Genomic DNA, 20,781 nt, shown 5'->3' on the forward strand with positions numbered 1-20,781 from the left:
ATCCATCAAAGTCATCTTCTGTATTCGAATTAAACAGTTGGGCAAGTTCGCCATTAAACATGACAAGTTCCGTCTCGTCAAACTCGCTGTTATGTCGCTCTTTGGCTATGATCCCGGCTGTCCAGAAAGCTTGAATTGTGCCTCGTAAGCATGTTTCTTTGTCGATGCCATTTTAGAGGGTCCTAATGCTGTTTGCTTTGCACAAACTGATAGAATTTATTTATCAATAGCGGTGGAGGTACGTTCTCTACGTATTACGTACAGTCCTCTGATTGGTTTATTGGCCTGGTCTACACATTTTACATACAAAGTAATGTCCTCTGATTGGGTCACCGGGTCTACATATTACGTCTACATTATACGGCCCTGCATGTGGCGGCAGCCACACAACATTTACAGATTTTGGGATTCTTATTAAAAGGCGCACCTTCAGGTTTTGCAAAAATTACTGTAAATGATAACAACAATACAGAGCTACACTGCTGTGCAAAACTGTTTCAACCAAGTTCCTCACATACACACAAACACACGCACGCATACACACACACACACACACACACACACACACGCACACACACACACACACACACACACACACACACACACACACAAGCACACACACACACATTTTATCATGTTTATTTCTCTTGAACAACATTGAATGGCAAGGTCAAGGTATAGGTAACCATTAAATGTATTTGAATCCAGTCATATTCACAGATGTTTCACTTTAGTTGAGCAGATCAGGTACAGCTCTGGTGGATTTTTTCTAGCTCAATTCTCAAAAGAGGATGAGTGTATCTATTAGGATATCATATTAAAATACCCAGGGGTCTCCACACAGTTCAGTAATGCATTACCTTGAGCAGAATCAGCTCTGGCAAGGTCGGGTCTACATTGCTGACACTCTTTTGATAAATACTAAGCTATCTTATCTCAAATAATCTTCAGACTTTGATGATTAAACTTTCTATATAACATTTGGTGCTACACAAATCAAAACTAATCAATTAATATACAATTAATTGCTTATCACAATCTACAATTATTTTCATCATCGAGTAATCATTTAGAGTCATCTTCAACTTAAAAATGTCAGAAAAGTGACTGAATCAGTTAAAAAAATGTTTATTTATCCTTATTTATCCTTCTCATGACACTGCTGTTGTTGTTTTTATCACTAACAATACCAAACAGAAATCGGCACAAATGTGTTAGTAATACACACAATACAATTTTATCATTCTCAATTATTCAATGGAATAACCCATTGAATAAGTGATTCTACAAATATTCCATAATGGCAGCCTAAGTTGAGGATAAATTCAAATGTGATAATTAAACTGTTCAATAAAACTTCATGCATTAGATGGAGACAGGTAAGTAAAGACTTTGAGGACACGCCACACCCTTTCCTTCTCAAGTATTGGAACAATGAGGCCAATTCCTTGATTTTTGCTGTGAATATAAAACATTTGGGATTCCCATCAAAATATGAGAAGGACACAAGAGATACATTTCATGCTTCTACAGGTTTTTACATAAGGTTTTGATACACAATTTCAAAGCCCCCTTATGTTTGAACCCAACTATTTTTTTTGCCTGAGCACATGGACCAAAACGAGTACTTACATTCAGATGTGTTTTTTTTTTTTTTACCTGTGGTAAGTGACTGCATTTATATTAGCTAGAGTGGTGTGAACAGACAGCTGTCAACGGTTGGAGAAAGAAGCAATCCGATACAAGATGGATAATCAATCAAAGGAATTGCACAATGCACAGTTACATGCAACCATTTTGAATGTATCAAAAAAAAAAAAGAACGAAAACCACTGGTGTACTGAGTGACAGATATCGAATAGGTAGACCAAGGGAAACAGCGAAGCATATTAAGAATTGTAAAAGAAAATATTACAATCAACTGATCACATAAAACCTGATGAAAAAAAGTACAAAACAGTGGCTACCGGAATCATCAACAGAAATCAAGCACAAAATCTTGCTTAATATAAGACATTACTGGACTGTATATTGTTATTCTCCACACATACTGTAGGTCACTTATCAGCAGGTCATTGTGAGATTGGCGCGACAGCTTGCATATAGCATAGTTGTGTCCCAGCTGGGTAAAGCTCCTGGCTTTCAACCACAACACAAGACCAAGGCAGTGGGAGCCATTGCAGCACATCAAAAAGCCTCCCACACATAAAGACCCGCATTGATGAATACGCTGGCATCTTATCTGCCACATTCATTTTCCGACAGTGTCCCTTTATATCTACTGCCAGCTCTTAAGGAGGGGAGGAAAACATTTTCCTGTCTTTATTTGACAGCCTCTTTGAGAGGTCTTCTCGCATGACCTCCACATGTAAATTATCTTGGCCACAAGTACTGCATACAGAGAAAATACATGTTCTGTTACATATATGCATGGGTTACAATACTATTTGACTCCAGAATCTCCTTCAATACGATTCTGACATGACATGCTATCTGAGCAAGCAACTTTAGCATTGGCAAGTGATTTCCAAATAACCCACAGCACATATTTGGTATCAGTGTGTGGTGGGAGTGACTGCAGTGCCAATCATGCTAAAATATTTGAGTGCAAATGAGAGGACAGTCCAGGAAGATAATGTAGTCACAAGGGCAGTATAGAGCAATTAAGTGAGTGGTCCCACACCAAGCAACAAATCCCATAGGCGTGTGTCTCAGGAGAGGTAGCTAGTGGAGTTACGGTGCAGGCACAATGAAACACAACAGTCCTGAGGGTCCGCAACATCCATCCGATGCAGATTCTGTTGAGATGACTCTGCCTTGTCTTTTGTCTTACTTATGCTTATGTAACTTCACATGAGTAGCTGGATGCATGGAGCAAAACCTTCTTTAAACTGCTACTTCAACAACCACATCCAAGAAAAATGGGACAAAGGGTATTCAAGGACAGGTCACCGAGCGCTGGCCCAGCATCTGCATCTCCATCTCTCTCTCTCTCTCTCTCTCTCTCACTCTCTCACTCTCTCCCTCTCTCTCTTTTCTCTCTCCTCTCTCTCTTTCTCTCTCTCTCTCTCTCTCTCTCTCTCTCTCTCTCTCTCTCTCTCTCTCTCTCTCTCTCTCTCTCTCTCTCTCTCTCCTCTCTCTCTCTCTCTCTCTCTCTCTCTCTCTCTCTCTCTCTCTCTCTCTCTCTCTCTCTCTCTCTCTCTCTCTCTCTCTCTCTCTCTCTCTCTCTCTCTCTCTCTCTCTCTCTCTCTCTCTCTCTCTCTCTCTCTCTCTCTCTCTCTCTCGGCACGGTGAGGCACTGGTGAGGCACTGGTGAGCACGTCCGCCTCACAGTTATAGAGAGTGTGGGTTCGATTCCACCGTCGGCCCTCCCCGTGTGGTGTTTGAATGCTCTCCCTGTGCCCGCGTGCGTTTCTCCAGGCACTCCAGTTTCCTCCCACATCCCAAAAACATGCATGGAAGGCTGATTGAGCACGCCAAATTGCCCGTGTGAGTGCAATTTTAGTGTATAATTTTAGTAGACTGATTACGGGGATTCAGTCCAAAAAATTGTAAACTGACAAGTTGCTCAGGCAGAAAGAATAGAATGCCTTAAGTTTTTCTTTTCTCTTTCAAGGAGCATTGAGGTTGCCATATACCGAAGGCCCACCATTGGTGCAATATTAAAACCAATAGAAAACCTGCTCCACCCATTATTTCTGCACACTGATCTGCAAAATAACTTAACAGCTCAGTTAACACATTAAACGTTGTTTAAAAGTACGCAAAATTCTGCCCTCATCCTTGCAACCCCTGTGTTTGTATATTTGTCTGAAGTGTGTGGTCTATTCCCATGTTTATGCTGCATAGCTCAGCTCCAGTGATTACAATTAAGCAGCTCTTATCCCTGGACATAATCAAGGCGCACCAGAATGTTGAGGCCTGTTTAATCCTCCTGTAGCACACAGAGCCAGGTCTGGGGGTGGAGGGAGGAACACATGGATGCAAAGTGAGGAGTGTGGACATGATGAAAGATGAGCAAAAAGACTGGCCTTATTATTCAGTGTGTCTAAACTTGCAGCCAAGAGACACCGTGAACACAGCACGCCATGTATATTTAGCATAGTGGCTGTGTGTATTTTTCAAATGGAGGTGTACATATCATTCCACATAGGGACTTGGCGCATATTCAGGAGAGCAAAATACCTATTTGTTGAGAGATGTGTCTTTACAAAACCAAAAAGACAGACTAACTGAAAAAAGAAAGACAAAGACAAGATCATGATGTAGACCTGTAAGCAAGACAGACAATATTTTCAAAATGATACCAATGTAACTTTGGTACCAGCTCATTAAATCTGGTTTAAAAAAAAAAAAAAAAAGCAAACGCGACAATAGTCACTAAAATAAGTACCGTATTTTGTGCACCATAAGGCACACTTAAAAGCCTTTAATTTTCTCAAAAAACAAAGGTGCGGCTTTTAATAAAGTCCATGTGGGCCTATGTAACACCTGCCATAGAAGATCCAAATCCAAAAAAAGCTGGAAGCTTGACAGCAAGACAACAGCAATGAAAGAGAAAACAAGGAAGTGGCAGCCAACCAAAACAAAATGCTAAACATTCCAAAAAAACACCTAACACTTTAGCTCAGTCATACACATGATTACGGGCAAACATCTCCAGGTAAACATGCCACTGAGACACACATTGGCAAAGGCACTTGGACTGAGTCCTTTCTGATGAGAATTTCCATCCACTTATTTCATGGTAAGCTTTCCCCTGTTCTTTCAATAAAAGTGTAGGAAAAAGCCAAAGAAAAAGAGGCATAGGACGCATGCAAAATTAATCTTTTAATTCTGGTAAGAATTAGGCCTAGGAGAGTGATTATTGTCGATAATAGCAGATGATAGCAGAAGGTGCTGCATACATCAGCTGCTTCAAACTCCAGAAATAATTTGAGATATATGGAGTATTTTTTATGAGGTTATGCTGCATTGAAATTCAAAAAGGTAATTTTTTGCCTTAGTTATATTTTACTGCAGTTCAATTATGTTGGTCCATCCCGGACAAAGACCTGAGTTATCTCCTTAGCAATAGAAGCAATGTGGTGTGCCAAGACAACAACGCTGTGCCAGCATGGGTAGCCAAGGGGGTGTGCAACGGGAGGGCCAGGGAGCTTGGAGGTGCATGTTAATCACATTAAGATCAGGAGGCTGAGCTCTGCAGGTGTCAGACCAACAAAGGGGCATTCACTTGGGGTTCCTACTTGTTTTCCATGACTGCTCAATATCACAAGCCATTTCAGTTTGGCACCAGAAAACATCTTGCCCATGTTAAAAATAAAATAAATGCCATCATATGTGCAACATGACCAACATTATACTATTTGCTGTATGTGTGGAAGCTGATCAAATGATGGATGGATGGATGGACGGACGGACGGACGGACGGATGCAAGGACGGACGCACAGACGGACGGACGGACAGACGGACTGGTAAGTTGACTAAATGGATCATATGTAAATCACAACATATTGGACCTACAAGAAGCTGCTCTTATAATATATTCAGCTTTTATTAAACTTGGCAGCTTGCACGAACTTTCCTGACATGTTCATAAAAAATGGTGCAACTTAAATTAAAGGTGGTACAGTGGCATTAACATTTTTGGTTGTAAATGTTAAGTACGTTTTAAAATAGAACAAAAAACTAAACTATGCATAGTTGCACTATGAATGTTGTGAAATGATTTAAATATACAAAAAGAAATACTTGTAAACATATACTCTTCTCAGGCATCAAGCATTATTTTTCAATTGAAGAAGACAGTGAAAACAGATGAGACATTAGTTAAAGGCACTGTACTAAAGAAAACGCAAATAAGTATCCAGCAACTTTGCAGGGCCATTGAAGAGAAGTGGACCAATATTCATTATCATAAGCAACTGTGAGCAAAGAATACATGTTTCACTACATGCCGTACATCTTAATATGCAACTCGTGTAAATTTGCTAGAATATCTTGGAAAAAGTGCGCACAAACTCAGAATTAGACAGATTTGTGAACAATATTTGAGAAAATAAAATATTACCATATTAGACAGACAGAAAGATCTGTGATTTTAGCTCATGTCATTTTTGTTCGGTATGAATATCATATTCATTAAGCCCAAGATCACCAGTTCACGTATTAAGTACTACTCAGGTGTTTAAGGCAACTAATACCTGCTCTAAATGAAATAGCAAATGCATAATAGCATTTCAGTACTAATAACGCTGCTCCTCAACAACCCCCATGCAACCTTGCTAATGAAATGCTACACTGAACATGAAACTATAATGAGGTAGGAATAACGGTAAGATGAAAAAGATTAACAGTGTAGAGCATAATATTTGCGATGATTTCAAAAGGGGGATTCTAATAGTCTCCTCTACAGCAGACAAGGAACAACAACAAGGTCAAAATCTGTCTAATGGATCACAAACCATTAAATACCTGATGAGAATCCTCTACTATGAGTTTTGTTTTATTGTGACCTGCCCATTAAATTTTCATTTTGGTTACTTTGTGCTACTTGGGGACGCATCAGTCATTTTAAAATAACTGCATTACAATCACTTTTTTATTTCCGCAATCGTTATCAAAATACTTATGGTGCAGCAATGCAAGTCTTGGTGTGGCTTGAAAATGGCTGTTCTTCCCACAGCCAAGTTTCCAAATCATGGGCAGTGAAATTAACAGTGAGAACAATTGTAGTGAAGAAATGAAGCAATGATGACGTTTCCGCAAAACTTCCCGATTTGTAATTAATTAAAGCAGGGGCCATCAATGTGATGCTCACCGGCACCAGGTAGCCCCCAAGGACCTCATGAGTATACCGCGGGCCTGTTCTAAAGATGGCTCACCAGTGATGGGACATTGGGATTTTCTCGGAATCTTGTGATCATTGGAAAATTGAAATTTAAAAATATAAACACTGGCACAATGTTATAAATAAAAGTGTTGCAGATTAATCATTATCTCCTAATTATTGTGAGATATCTTTAACATTATCAATGTGAAATTATTGATACAGTGAATGAATTTTTTAATAATCACATATAATAACAAGATTAAAGGTAATATAACATATTACCTTTTCAAACAAACCGGTTTATGAAGAAACATCAGTTAATGGGATGTGACCACTAAACTACGCTTCAACATGGTCTTAAAAATGCAACCAGGAACAGACGTAACTTTGCCAGAGCATCGTGTTCAGACAGGTATGTCAATGATAAGTGACAGTGAGGGAGTAATTAGGAAGCTATTAGTTCCGCCTCAACCCGCACTACGTAATGAGACAGGAACAAAGAGTAAATTGACACAAGAGAAAGGAACAGTCTGAGAGAGTTAAATATTTTATGTCAATCAATAAAAAGATTGCATCATGTCTGTCTCAAACATCCCATAAGCATATCTATGGCCTCTATAAAAAAAAATAAAATAAAATAAATTCACAAATTCTCATGCAAACCTTGTATCACATGGTGCTTCTCCACAATAAAAAGCAGAATCGACAAATGTATGACACACGCACACAAAACGACCCTATAAGAAGAAGAAAAGTAATGATGATTATCAAGATCCAAGACTAACAGGGGCCTTGGAAAATAGTATTTTCAATTTGTGGCATTGATGAGGTTGGGCCCAGAGGGTTATGTTATTCCCTGGCTGCGCCTCTGCGCACACAAACAACAGCATGACCGTATGTATGATGATAAAACTGTCAGCAGACATCATTGATGAGGAAACACAAGAGGCAGAGTAAAACTGATATGCAGCTAAGCTAATATAAGAACAAAGAGTTTAGCAAAACAAGAATAAGGATCATTTAAATGATCCAAACATTCTAAAATTCACCAAAAGAAATTAAGAACAATATGAAATGTGAATATTCGTCAATAAAATCCAGAAATAAAATTACATCAAACAAGAAGAATAGTTTTATTTGGAAAATAACATTGTCTAATGTATGGTAGTGTCTTCTGTTGAGTAAATAACCATCACAGACACACTATTTTGATGAAAGTATGTTTCCTTCCAATAATGGTGGAAAACAGCCAGGATTTCATTTTCAAGCAGCCAAAGCGAAAAAACTCAAATTATTCATGCAAAAAACTGTTTTCTTCCACTGGGATACATGGTGTAAAATTATCATTCGGATCTGTTTTGCATAATGTGATGACACCAAGAAAAAAAATGCCTTGATCCCTGAAATTTTCTTCCATGCCTTGCAACAGCTGTTTGAGTTTTTTGAAGAAAAACTGAGGCAAAAAAAATCAAATAAAAAAGGAATTCATTCAAGTCATTTTTTTATCTTCTGATGAAGGAACATGATATCAGTGTTCAGTCCAAAGGGGGAGGTATAAAAAGTTCACAGGGGTGTGAGAAGCAGTCCGTCATGTCATGTGAAGACAAACTAACACATCTTAAATCAGTATCATTCGTGCTTATGAATGCAAAATGGCAGCCACATACAAGCAATACACGAGGATGCTTAAAATGTCCAAAAGTCGCTCAAATAAGGGAGTCATACCCTGATGGTGCCATGGCTTATTTGTCACATAATAAGCTAAATGGATCTGACATTAACCAACTGTTATTGTGTGTTTTCACATGTGAATGAGTAACTATGCCACAGAGCTGACAGTTTCAAATACCACATCTTCTTCAGGGACCATGTTTCGAAGTAAATTAGCACAATAAAGAACTCAAGGTTGAACTCGCCCCAAGTCATAACAGTACCACAACAAAAATGACATTTTAACCTTTAAGATGGGCCAATAGTGACGCAGGGTGAAGATGATGAAAGCCCGAAGACAGACCCATCTTGATTAAAAGAAATTTTCACAAAATCAACACAGTCTGTTGCAATTTTTGCCATGACTTTTCTCCAGTTTCTGAGGTTAAGGAATTTTTAAAAAGGCAAAAAAAAAAATGATGCTATTGCTCAGTCTCAACTCTAATGACTTAATGAAAGAAGGAAAAAAATAAGCAAACCCTTTAAATATTATATTCATAATAACATGTATTTGGCATATTACCTAACATGGGTGCTGAAATGAGATTTTGTGATTCTTCTTATTATAATCATCAACAAACTGAACATTTGTTCTGACATAATCCAATACAGGCCACGACATGTGGGTTTTGAATGAGTCTCGAGAAGTAGTTGTAAATGAAGTGCTCAAGCACAATTAGTTAATTAGATGGATTGACCCCTCACTTCAAAGCTGGGTATAAGGCAAACATGAACGGAGTATGCAGATAACGCTATTAAGGGCATTTTCAAGACTGGTCTTGGATATGTTTGCGCACATTAGTCTGACTATGATACTACAACACAGACAACATGTCCTGCCACCGACAGACTCCCAATCTGCCGATAATGACATGCAACCTCTTCGACAACTCATTAAAACTGTAGGAGCAAAAACTATGTCATCATAAAGGATGAGTTAATTGGTGTCTCGTTCTAAAAAAAAAATGGATCAATAGGGGAAATTGGTCCACAAATGAATTTACAGAATAGCTAGTACAATTATAAAGGCTACAAAACTAAATGTTTTTTGTCTCATATGAATGATCGTGAGACAAAAGCGTAGTACATCTCGTCAAGATGCGTCATTGCCTAATTTCTCTCAATTGCATTCATGACGCCCCCCTGGTTATAGTGAGTTGTAAGGCACAGATTACAACTTGGTGGTGCAAGCATGGATTTGCGCGACAGTACAATGTGCTGCATTGCTTTTACCTCAGTTTGTCCAGTCCATCTTCCTTTACGGACGCGACGAGAGCTTGCGAGATGATGGACAGTAGTTCCGGTGGTTTGAATGAGTATCTTTTTGTATGCAGTTGAGCTGCTGCGGACCTTCGCTGTCAACCTGACTAATCTCAGATATTGGTGCGTTCACTTGCCTTCTGTGTAATGCAGAACTTGCGCAAAAACACACGAAAATGTATAACTACTGATTGGAAAGTTGCAACTTGGTTGCGTTGGTGAATAATTGGCAATTAATGACAGTGTCGTCGCGCTGTATAAAAGGCAACCTCTATCCCTTTCATTCAAAACCGTGGATGCTGTCGGACACAGACTCGTGTCTCCGCCCATCGCCAACCGCACAGAATTGCATGAATACGTAGATTGTAAACATTTACGTACTATGTTAACAAAATAATCAAGGAATTGCTCTAAATGTTCATTTTTATGATTTTTTCAATTATTATTGTTAAAAAATATATTCTGTAACAAAAGGAATTTAAAATCTACAGATCCCTAGTCCTTTCTTCATCTTGATTTTATTGGGGAGGAAAAAACATGTTCGACCCCAATGAGAATAAGCGATTCGGGGATGGCTGGGTGGGTAGATATTGTATGATAAACGTAAATTGTAGTATTTTTACTAAAGTAAAAGTCAGACAGGTTGTACAGTTAATTCATATTTTATATTTACATATACATGGGGGGGGGTTGATTGTCTGGGCGACAGGTGCTCTGGTTTCTTCCCACGTTCCAAAAACATGCATAGTATATACTATTAATATATATTTATCGAACCCTGGCCTCGAAATTGTCCAAAGGCGTGATTACGAGTGTGATGAGACTGCCCAAAAGCATTATGCACGACCTTCAATGTAATTTATACCTTTCTAACTTTTATTGGATAAAATATTTATTTTCACAATAGGAAGGAGGCAATAACGTTTCTTTTATTTTGGCAGTTACGGAAAACGGAAATGAAATATATCCACTTGACTTGGGACTGAACTGGCCAATCAACGTCACCAGAGGACCTTGGAAAAGATGCGCTCGTTTTCTTTACCTGCATGACAAGAGTGGGCGACATTCGGGACGTCAATAGCAAACCGAATCCGCCTTAGTCGACGCAAAACAGAGGGACGGAGCAACGGTTAAACCGAGATAACCACTGGGAAACCTACCCTAACCAGAGCCATTTGGCAGTAGAGAGGCTACTTTAGTAGTAAACTTTGACAGCGGGTTGGTCCAGAATATTACTATCGGTGAGTCACGAGCCACGATTTTGGAGAAATGACAAATGAGTTTCCTTGATTTATTACCCAAAGTAATATGCAGTAATTAACCCTAGTGTTGCTGACGTTAGCTGGTACCGTTGATCGTTCAAAATAAAAACATATAGCTAGTATGCTGGCTTATCTTCATAGCGAAAGTAAAATGAAAGCTAGCAATTGCAGTTCCATATATACCGACAATTAAAACATATAGTTCCCAGTTCCACAGAATGATATGCAGTTTCGGAAAAGGGTAATCGCAAACATATTGAAGGCATTGAAGTTCATCAGTTGAAATATGAACATGGTATTTACAGTGCTCTGCATTTCCAATTAGGTCCACATAATGTAATAAAAAAACATAATGCAAGCAATTATATTGAAAGCTTAATTGCCACATACCAAAAGCATACGCCTGACCAATCTAAACAAATGCTTGTTTCATTTTTGTTGTTGCTGTTGTCTTCTTCCTGGCAGACATGACCATTTTTTGATAGTGGAAGTGGACAGGGGTGGCTGTCATCAATCTCCCACAGCATCCATGTGCATCATTTTTATTAAATTTGACCCCCGGCCTGCATCCAAAAATGCCTACAGGTAATTTTCAGATTTATTTTATGTACTTTTTAAAATATATATTTTACAATTAACTCATAAAATGGAAATGCTGTATTGGATTTGGATTTAAAGCAATGCCTAATTAATACTACACAAATTATAATATTAAATCAGCAGAGGCACTTGATTTCAAGAGTATTTATGTGATTTCACTTGACTTTGACTTGTGAAGTGTATTTGAGGATGTGTATTATTACTAAGGCAAGAAAGTTGCCTTTGTCTTCTTCACTATAAATCTCTACATTACACTAAAGCTACCGGTTTACAACAAATGGTAATCATTGTAAAAACCTAAATAAAATATATTGTGCTCAGCGGAGATGCAGCAGCAATACAGTTGTAGCCCTCATACATACTGATCTGAAAGTAGTCCAAAATCAATTTACAGGTTAGAAAAAGCCAACCAGCAATGTTCTCTGCAATTTGGTCATGTGACTTTCACAAACTGTGCTATGATTTGTTGTTTGTGGTGCCATTGTCAGTCGACAGCATGTGGGAAATTGGCTGCCCCATGAGATGGATAAAAACAGATGGATTTTGCTGATTAATTCATGTTCCACATGTGCAATATTAATCAGAATACTGTATTATTTAGACGTGGGGCTGCATAGAACATATTATTATGCCACAAATTGTTTCTTTAATTCACTGTGTTTACATTTTTAAAAAAATCACTTCTACAACATTCCAAAGAAATCATCATGTCCCATCACAGGTGAGCTATTTTTAAAATACACCCCACAGGTAGTCCTTGCTGACCCCTGATGGACTTATATTAGACTTCTATAGGCATGTTAGACTGGTGGGCAACATACTTTTAATGCTAAATAAATTTTCTGATCAAAGTGTTATGCTTTTATACACTTGTATAGTTAGTTATTAACAAATTGAGCAACTGTCTCCTTAGAGGTGCTACCTTAATGTAATGAAGTTATTTGTTTAGGCACCATTCTTGTTCCACACGTATGGCTGATAAGTAATGAGATGAATAATGCACTGTCAACATTGTTGTTGGTACTATTGCAAGTGTGACCTTTTAGTGAGCAATGCAAACGTGTGCACTACTGCACAATGAGCCATCTGTACGAGTTAGGGTGTGATGTGGAGTGGGGCTTTATTTAAATCCCCCAAACGCTGAGAGCCAATGTCCTACCTGGAAAAAGTCCATCGCTGTCCTTGTCTTTGGGTTTCTGACCCTGCCTAAGGAGATCAGATCAGAGGTGTTTGTGCAGTGACTCAGACATCAACCCGAGGAAAGGTGAAACAGTGTGTCCTCATTCAGTTACAGCAGTGCTATATATAGACTAGTAGTTGCAACAGCATTGATGTGCAATGCTGCATACTAAAAAGTTACAAAATGAAAGATCACAAATCCAAAAAACATTGATCAAGACAGGACTGATTACGAGTCAGTCGCAAGGCAGACACGTTCTCTGATGTGATGATATTTGATTTGTGGTCTGTTCGTCAAAAATGTCCTGGAAATTTCAGTGCTCATCTCTGCTCGAATGTGATGTTGCCCACTGGGTCTGATAACACTAGATTCTGTGTGTGGCATCATTAGAATTTGTTTTCTGGAGCAGCACAGGCTCAGATAGCACCGTATCAACAAGCTATCATGATTAGCCTTTGCTGCGCAGAGGTTGACCTCTTTGAGGTCAGTCGGGGCTGATATTTATCTTCTCCGAAAATGTATGCTCCCATTGCCCAAGATTAATGAGGCGCCTCCTGTGCAGTGACTGTAATTTTCAGAGAATAACAGGCATTTTATTTTAAGTTCTCCAAAAGCAAAGGGAAGTATTAAAAATGGATTAAAAAAATAAAAAATAAATTAGTCACACTGGAAAGATGTTTACTGGTACCTATGGCCTGACAAAACAAGTAACAGTTTGTTACTTGCAGCTTGCAAGTGTTTGCGCACGTAACAAACATTTTTCAGCAGGGTACACCTGTAAGTTCATTCCACAAATGTATACAAATGCCTTCCTGAATAGATACTAAATACATGACTTCTCTCTTCTCTCCCAAGGCTAATTTTGGCTGCAAACAGAGATGAGCTCTACAACAGACCATCAAAGGCTGCAGAATTTTGGGGGACCAATAGTGACATTCTCAGCGGTAAGTCATTTGAACCAATAAAGTCACAACTTCAATGAGTTGCTTACCACCGAACCACACGAAGGGGTCAAAATGGATTTAAAGAATCATTACAGCCACAGAGAATTTATTTGGATCATCATGGATTTTTACCTTGAATGGTCACGGGATTCCAAACAGTCGTGTCGACACCTGTAAGAAGCAGAAATTATGTTTTTTTGCCGTGGGAGGAGCTGTATTTGCTCTCGAAATCTCCACCATCTCCATTCGCTACACCTCCTGATCCACTGTTCTCCAAAGTTTATTTTGTGCCTACAAAGATTCGCTTCCACAGTAAAAGTAGAATCTCACTCTGTAGGTGCATTTTATAGTGTTGGCTCAGAACAATATGGCTTCATTCTTGCAGATTAACACTAGATGCATTCCATTCAGCAAAGCTGTGAGTGAATGTACAGCTTAGTCCAACGTTTACACACGTGACGGTTGTCTGCTAACGTGTTGAATGAACAAGGCAGCCAGCTATATTATTTTTATAATCATTTACAAGTTATTAAATGTATATCTAAAATAATGAGGTTATCAAATTAATTATGGACAAACTACTACTTTGTATTGCCGCAAATGGATAAGTAACAGAGCCACAAATTTGACGATAGTGGAAGTGGAGAGCAAAGTCCAGTGTCCTTTCCTGAGATAGTTTTTAAAGTGCATTTCTCTGTGACCCAAGTTTATGCCCTGATAAGCAGTTGGTTTAGTGTTGATTAGTCTCGGCTAAGGTCTGCTGATAAAGTTAAATAAGCAGACAGATCTTATGCTTTTTGTAGATGAATGGCATGCCAAATACAAAGTAAGTCAAACAGAATGTTTGAGAATATGCAAAGTAATATACATTTTGACCTCTCCTTCACTGCACCTTTATTCAAAACTTAATAGCTTTAAATCATGAAGCAATAGTCTCTCTAGCAATTCAGAATCTAGTAATTCTCCACTGTCACAGTATGTCCCCTTCTGCAGTCAACTATATTTAATTGACTAATGTTCAATACACATTATGGCCGATAGCAGGAGAAATCAATCTTCCTTTTCTTTCCTCTGGAGGAGGACGTGCAGCGATGGCATCCTTGTCCCCTTTGTAATAGACAGGTCAGGACTTCAGCCTTGGGTCCTTTAATTGATGTCTGCTTTTATGCGGCGTGACAGGAATAAATGGCACTGCCTTATCGTGGGACTGGGGAGAGGTCCTGAAGGAGGCGTAGCATGACGAGAGCAGAAGTAAGCTACGGCTCCCGGGGGGCACTTGGGCTAGGTTTCTGTCCACCTTTCGAGCAGTAAGATCATTTGGCTCCACTGGTCACTGTCAGTTTAAGTGGCCTGTGGTTATTGATCACCAGCCACTGCAGTAGACTTAAACGACCTTTCCTTTGAGTTGTCAAGGAACATGCCGAAGAAAAACCACACTTATTGATTTATGTATTCAAGATTGCAAGAAGATTCATTATGTGTATCACGTGTCAAGCAGATTGTCCATTTTAGTTATATATTAGGGGATGCACTCAAGTGGTGTGCAAATGCACATGCACTGTAAATATATATAAACTATGGACCAAACTCTGGAAGCCTTTAAATTCATCCTGTGATGCGACTGCAACAACCCCCTCTCTATATTCCGATGTTGCTGTGTACTTTTACTTTTAATGGTTTGGAATTTCATTCAGCTCTGAATTCATTGATATGTATCTGTTTTATTTTATGTGTTGTCATGCGAACCAGCTGTGTGTTAGTAACTGTCACATAAATCAAGAAAATGGATGGTAAATAAATAAATGTGGAACTTAAGAACAAGTTATCTGACTATGACTACAAAGCTTTGGTATTTTTATACAAGAGATGTTGCTTTTAAGATTCTCGCACTCATGTCCCACAACTCAGGTCTTGATCTGGAATATGGTAAAGAAGGGGGATCATGGCTGGGGATCACCAAGAACGGGAAGCTAGCTGCAATCACAAACTACATGGAAGGACGGCCCAACCCAGATGCGCAAGGAAGAGGTGATGTTCATTTTGTTTTTGTTTTTTTCCACCTATCATTCCTCCGTTTGTTCAGTTCATCGTAGTCAAATAGAGTTACAAGCTATCAGTATCCTTCCACAGGTTTCCTTGTTTCCAACTACCTTGTAGACAAGGACTTGGACTGCTACTCCTACCTAAAGAAGGTCTCAACAGAAAGTCACCTGTATAATGGCTTCAACCTTCTCACAGCAGAGTTCAAGTAAGTAAAATATTTGCTGATGTTTGGATGAATTGTACTTTCACAAAACCACGCCTTTAAAATCCTTTTTGTTTTTTTAGGGTTAGGTTATTATTATTACTTTTTTAATGCAGTTCTGCTCTTGAAAGATAATTCTGTATTTTTCTTTTCTCAGTTTTATTTAGTTTTTTTTTTTTTCCGGATGGTTAGTGATACTCGTTCTAAAGAGATTAAAAGGAAATTTCGTCCTAAACTTTCAACGATACGTACATGTAAGTCACGGATGAAGCTATGGAGTCATCCACATAGTCACTTGAAACCCTCAAAAGTCAACAATTGTACCTTTAGTCATGCTCCAAATGATCTCTGGGGTGATTCGGGTCAGTTCAGCTGAAATGTGAATTAATCATGGAGCAAGGACAAAATTGCAGCGATCACAGAATAAAACACTATTAGTCTGGTATAGTATCTAACTCGACACATAGTAATGAAGAAACTGCTTTGCTGCATCGATCTTGGGGACACTTCATTCAAGGTCTCCCAGGCAGCATGCCGATTGCTTGGCTCACAGAGATCAGTAAAAAGTCTGTTTTCTGCTCTTCCCTACTCATCCCCCGATCCTCTGCTCTGTGACTTCGACGTCCTGCTGTTCACTCATGGAAGCCTAAATATGGCCCTCTGCTGCTTCTCATGGGTTTCATAAGTAGAAATGGCTCATGTTTTCATTCAATGGCCAGCTCCACATGATGTGTTTTGATACGTCTGAGGCACCTTGACCTGAGTGCTGATAAGGGCTCTGGTTTTTAGTCCAGCCTTGTTAGCACCTTACATTGTGTTTCAGTTATTTGCACTGGCTTCTTGCATATTTGATCATTCAGTGGGTTCTGTATGAATTCATTTGATGCCTGCACTCATAGAAACCATAGTAATGTGCTGTAATCATACTTGAAAATAAATTGACCATGATAGCGATGTATGTGATGTGTTCCGACATGACAATATTCAGCTGAGGCTGCACATGCAATTTGCACGCAAGATCTTGTGAAGTCAGATTTCACGGTGCCAAGATTCAACCTAATCATTTGTGGCAAATGAAAGTGTGTCAGGTTGTCCGTTTCAGTGAAATTGACAATAAATGCAAAAGGTTGCTTGACGCTTAAAATAAGTTGCTGTTGGAGTTTTTTAAAATTGTTTTAAATCAATAATTTTATGTTCTGAATTGATACATTTCTTTCTGTTGGGTGATAAATCACAATTGGAATACAGTGAATGGATGTTGTTTGATTGTGATGTAAGTATTCATATAAATTTTGTCAATTTTTTTCTTCATTGATTGTTTTATAGCAAGATAAAATTGTAGTGTCAGATGTTAATGGTGCCATACATTGTGCCCTGTGGTGCTATTCGTCTTTTAGCTTATTTTAAATAATAGGTCACGCACATCACAACAGATTATGATTTTGTCTTCCAGTTTGAATTTGCAGTAGTCCCCGCGCCACATTTCAAATTGACTGGACAATAGTTGGTCTGTCACTAAATTCACATTAAAAAAAAATTTTTTTTCTTCATCGAAGGATTTGGCCATGTGTTATTTCTTCCCCTCTATTTAGTAACTCTGACTCAGTTCACCCTGTCCATTAAGACATTATACCTTTGTATACCAATACAGTGGACTGATCCAGACTGACAGAGTTGCGTTTCTGTATGTGCAGATATACCTACCGTAATTTCCGGACTATAAGCCGCAACTTTTTTCCAAAATTTTGAACCCTGCGGCTTATAGTCAGGTGCGGCTTATATAAGATTTTTTCTTGATTTTTGTGATGACTTGATCACTTTTATACACTCGTAAAAAGGCTGTGGACCACTGTTGTACGGTATCTTGAAGAAAAAAAACAACAAAAATACTATTTTGAAACACTACTATGGCTGCTGCTTATTCTGGCTGTGTTGCTTGTGACTATTATGAGCTTTAGTAGGAATGCACGCTAGGTGACCTGCGTCAAAGGGCTCTAAACCCTTTCTCTTAGAGATTACACAAAGCAGTGGCGCTGTTTGGACCATCTGCATTGTATTAAAACCCAATCAATCAGCATTTAAATTCAATTCTTCTGACATTTTGCTCACCAAAAACAAGTTGTAATGAATGTGAACTTTTAATGTATTTTATTCAGAAGGTTACTTTGAACCCTGAGGCTTAAATGGCGGCGAGGCGTATTTATGGATTTTTACGGCTTTCTGTGTACTGCCTTTCTTTGTAAAAAACTCATGTGCATGTGCGGCTTATAGTCCGGTGCGGCTTATGTAAGAAAAAAACTAAAATATCCCTGAATTTTAGTTGGTGCGGCTTATAGTCCGGTGCGGCTTATAGTCCGGAAATTACTGTATTCGTATTTTTTGTCAGTAATTGTTTATTTTTTTGAGGGTGTTCCCCCAATTCTCCGTTCCTCATGGAAATTGCATACTAGAGTTTTATCAGCGTTTGGAGGGGTTCATTTATTTTTATATATTTTTTTAATGCATTTCAATGGGCATCAAATACACACAGATTTTGCCTATTCACGGGCTGACCAGGTCCTTATGCCTTGCAGATGGTGGTGGTCCACTGTAGTCTATAAATTGTTCAAAGCACCCAAGTGTAATTTGAATCTAGTCTTAGACTATTTGTACTGGGCAGTGATCCTAATTCTAGCATCTTCACATGTCAATTTCCCTTGAATCTCAGTCTCAAACACATTTAAAGCACCCAACTGATTCTGCCTTTCATGAAAATAATTCATTTTCCAGTCAGGTGACTCCTTTAACATAATCTTTCTATTTTTGTTGTAGTTGGAAAACCTCAGAGACTCTGTTTGTCACAGCACACATTCGGGAGTACTGTGCATTAGCAACTATCATGAAGTATACGATTTCTGATTTTTCGTTTCATGATGTCCCATGAAGAACCTTGCAAGATTATTTGTGTTACTATGGAAACAGAGGCAGCACTGAACCCATCCGTCTGAAATCAGGTCTGTTTTGTGTGTGTGTTGCTGTAGAAAGGGTTTTGACTTTTACCCTCTTCTCTGCCTGTATTTTTGTTGAGTTGCTCAATCACAGTGACATGTCCTAACCGCCACCACCCCATCCCATTTTTCATGTGCCATTACACAGGAATCTACAGCTTGAGTAATTCACTTCTGGACACCCCGTGGAAGAAAGTGCTGCAAGGCAAGCGGCAGTTCACCCGCATTGTCAACAACCAGTCACTGTCCTGCGATGGACTTGTGCAAGAGCTCCTGGGTGTACTTAATAATGAAGATCTGTACGTGCAAACCAGACATTCACAAATCCGAACACACCACATCTGAACCTTTAGGGAGTCATTCAAAATGTTTGCCATTCTAAACATGTGTGCAAATGGGATCATACAAAGACACGGGTGCTGTATCTGCCTGATGAGTTTACAGCTTAGAAACTTTTGCATTGCTTTTTTTATTCCATACACGTGCAACTTTTTTTTTGTGTCCATTATGTGTACATCTTAAGTGGCTATAAAGTAGTACAAAAGCTTCCATATTCAAATTTTAAAAACATCGAATTGAACATTTGAAAATTATTTAAACCATAGCTTCTGTTTTCCCTTACTGTAATTATTATTACCAGTTGTCTCAATACTTTAATCCACACTGCAGCTGAGGCTCGACTCATGAGATATGTTTCATGCATGAGCTTTGATATAAAAAACTGAACCTACATTGAACCTATTCTTAAAAATGTTACCCCCTAATAACCCATATCTGCATTGTGCGTCTGATCAACAGGAATTCGCCTGATCCAGTTCAGGAGAGCCAAGGTGATGGTTACAGCAAGTCCATGATCCAGGCTTTGTCAGCCGTGTGCGTTCGCACTCCCGATTATGGCACCAGGTTGGTTACGATTACTACTAACACCAGATATCACGCATCCCCCTGGCTAAGGCTCAGGTGCAGGCACAGTCCCTGACATCACGCTTCAAATTAAACAAATTAACCAAACAACATGACCTGTTCCTGCCTTAGTTCTGTTTGCATGTTCATATCGTTTGTTCTTTCAGGACCAATACAATTATCCTGATTGATGCAGAGGGGAACGTGACCTTCACAGAGCACAGCATGCTCAATTGTGATACAAACAACTGGTGCACCAATTCTTTCCGATTCAGGTTGCACACATGAAGATGTTCTGGAGGAACCTCACGTTGTGCCTCAGAGCCTCGCTACTTCTTGCATTATCATCACCAAAAAATTTTGTCTTTAAGCCCCCCCCCGTCACCATGGCAACTAAGAGTAGCCGTTGTTGCACTCAACACAGCAGCAGCAGCTACCACGACAGTTATTCAGATCTTATTTTTGATTAAGCTGTAAATGATATCTGAAGATTATTTAAAAGATTACCAAAGACATTTTTGTGTGATTAAAATGTTTTTAAATATTTCAAATGTGTTACAGTGTCCACAGCTGACGACAGCGTTGGTTGATCATTCATATAACCTTTGATGCAGCTGCATTTTTCTTAAACCCAATGGCGTTATCAGCAATGTACAGATCTGTTGAAAGATAACGGAAAGCATCTTCGCATGTGTGATTGTTTTCTTCTTAATTCTTAATAGCAATTGATGTGCTTTACAACACATGTATATATTTTGGGGCAGGATATATAAAATACAGCAAATCAAACTCAGAGATTAATTTTTTTTTGTTGTTTAGTCCTTTTATGCATCAATGTTTGCAACATCTTTGGGGAA

At 38.8% G+C, this 20,781-nt stretch overlaps 2 protein-coding genes across 13 annotated transcripts in view; one reads left to right on the forward strand and one right to left on the reverse strand.

Annotated features, from left to right (window-relative positions):
- arvcfb (ARVCF delta catenin family member b) overlaps positions 1-10,101 on the reverse strand; it is a 143,124-nt gene extending 133,023 nt beyond the window's left edge. For 7 of the 12 annotated variants that reach the window (XM_049762867.2, XM_049762869.2, XM_049762870.2 and 4 more), the window contains exon 1: positions 9,777-10,101. The gene's annotated coding sequence lies outside the window, so the exon portion shown is untranslated. The remainder of the gene's footprint in view (positions 1-9,776) is intronic. The other 5 variants (XM_049762880.2, XM_049762878.2, XM_049762875.2 and 2 more) reach the window with 2 other exon arrangements.
- A 711-nt stretch (positions 10,102-10,812) lies between these two features.
- On the forward strand, positions 10,813-20,725 carry tango2 (transport and golgi organization 2 homolog (Drosophila)). Its single transcript, XM_049762938.2, has 9 exons — positions 10,813-11,044; positions 11,531-11,650; positions 13,701-13,789; positions 15,698-15,817; positions 15,920-16,037; positions 18,960-19,027; positions 19,170-19,320; positions 19,820-19,924; positions 20,092-20,725. The coding sequence occupies exons 2-9, from the start codon at positions 11,595-11,597 to the stop codon at positions 20,210-20,212; spliced, it is 828 nt and encodes a 275-aa protein (XP_049618895.1). The 5' UTR covers positions 10,813-11,044; positions 11,531-11,594; the 3' UTR covers positions 20,213-20,725.
- Positions 20,726-20,781: the final 56 nt, after the last annotated feature.

The sequence above is a fragment of the Syngnathus scovelli genome, chromosome 3 (assembly GCF_024217435.2).
Source record: "Syngnathus scovelli strain Florida chromosome 3, RoL_Ssco_1.2, whole genome shotgun sequence".
NCBI lineage: Eukaryota > Metazoa > Chordata > Actinopteri > Syngnathiformes > Syngnathidae > Syngnathus > Syngnathus scovelli.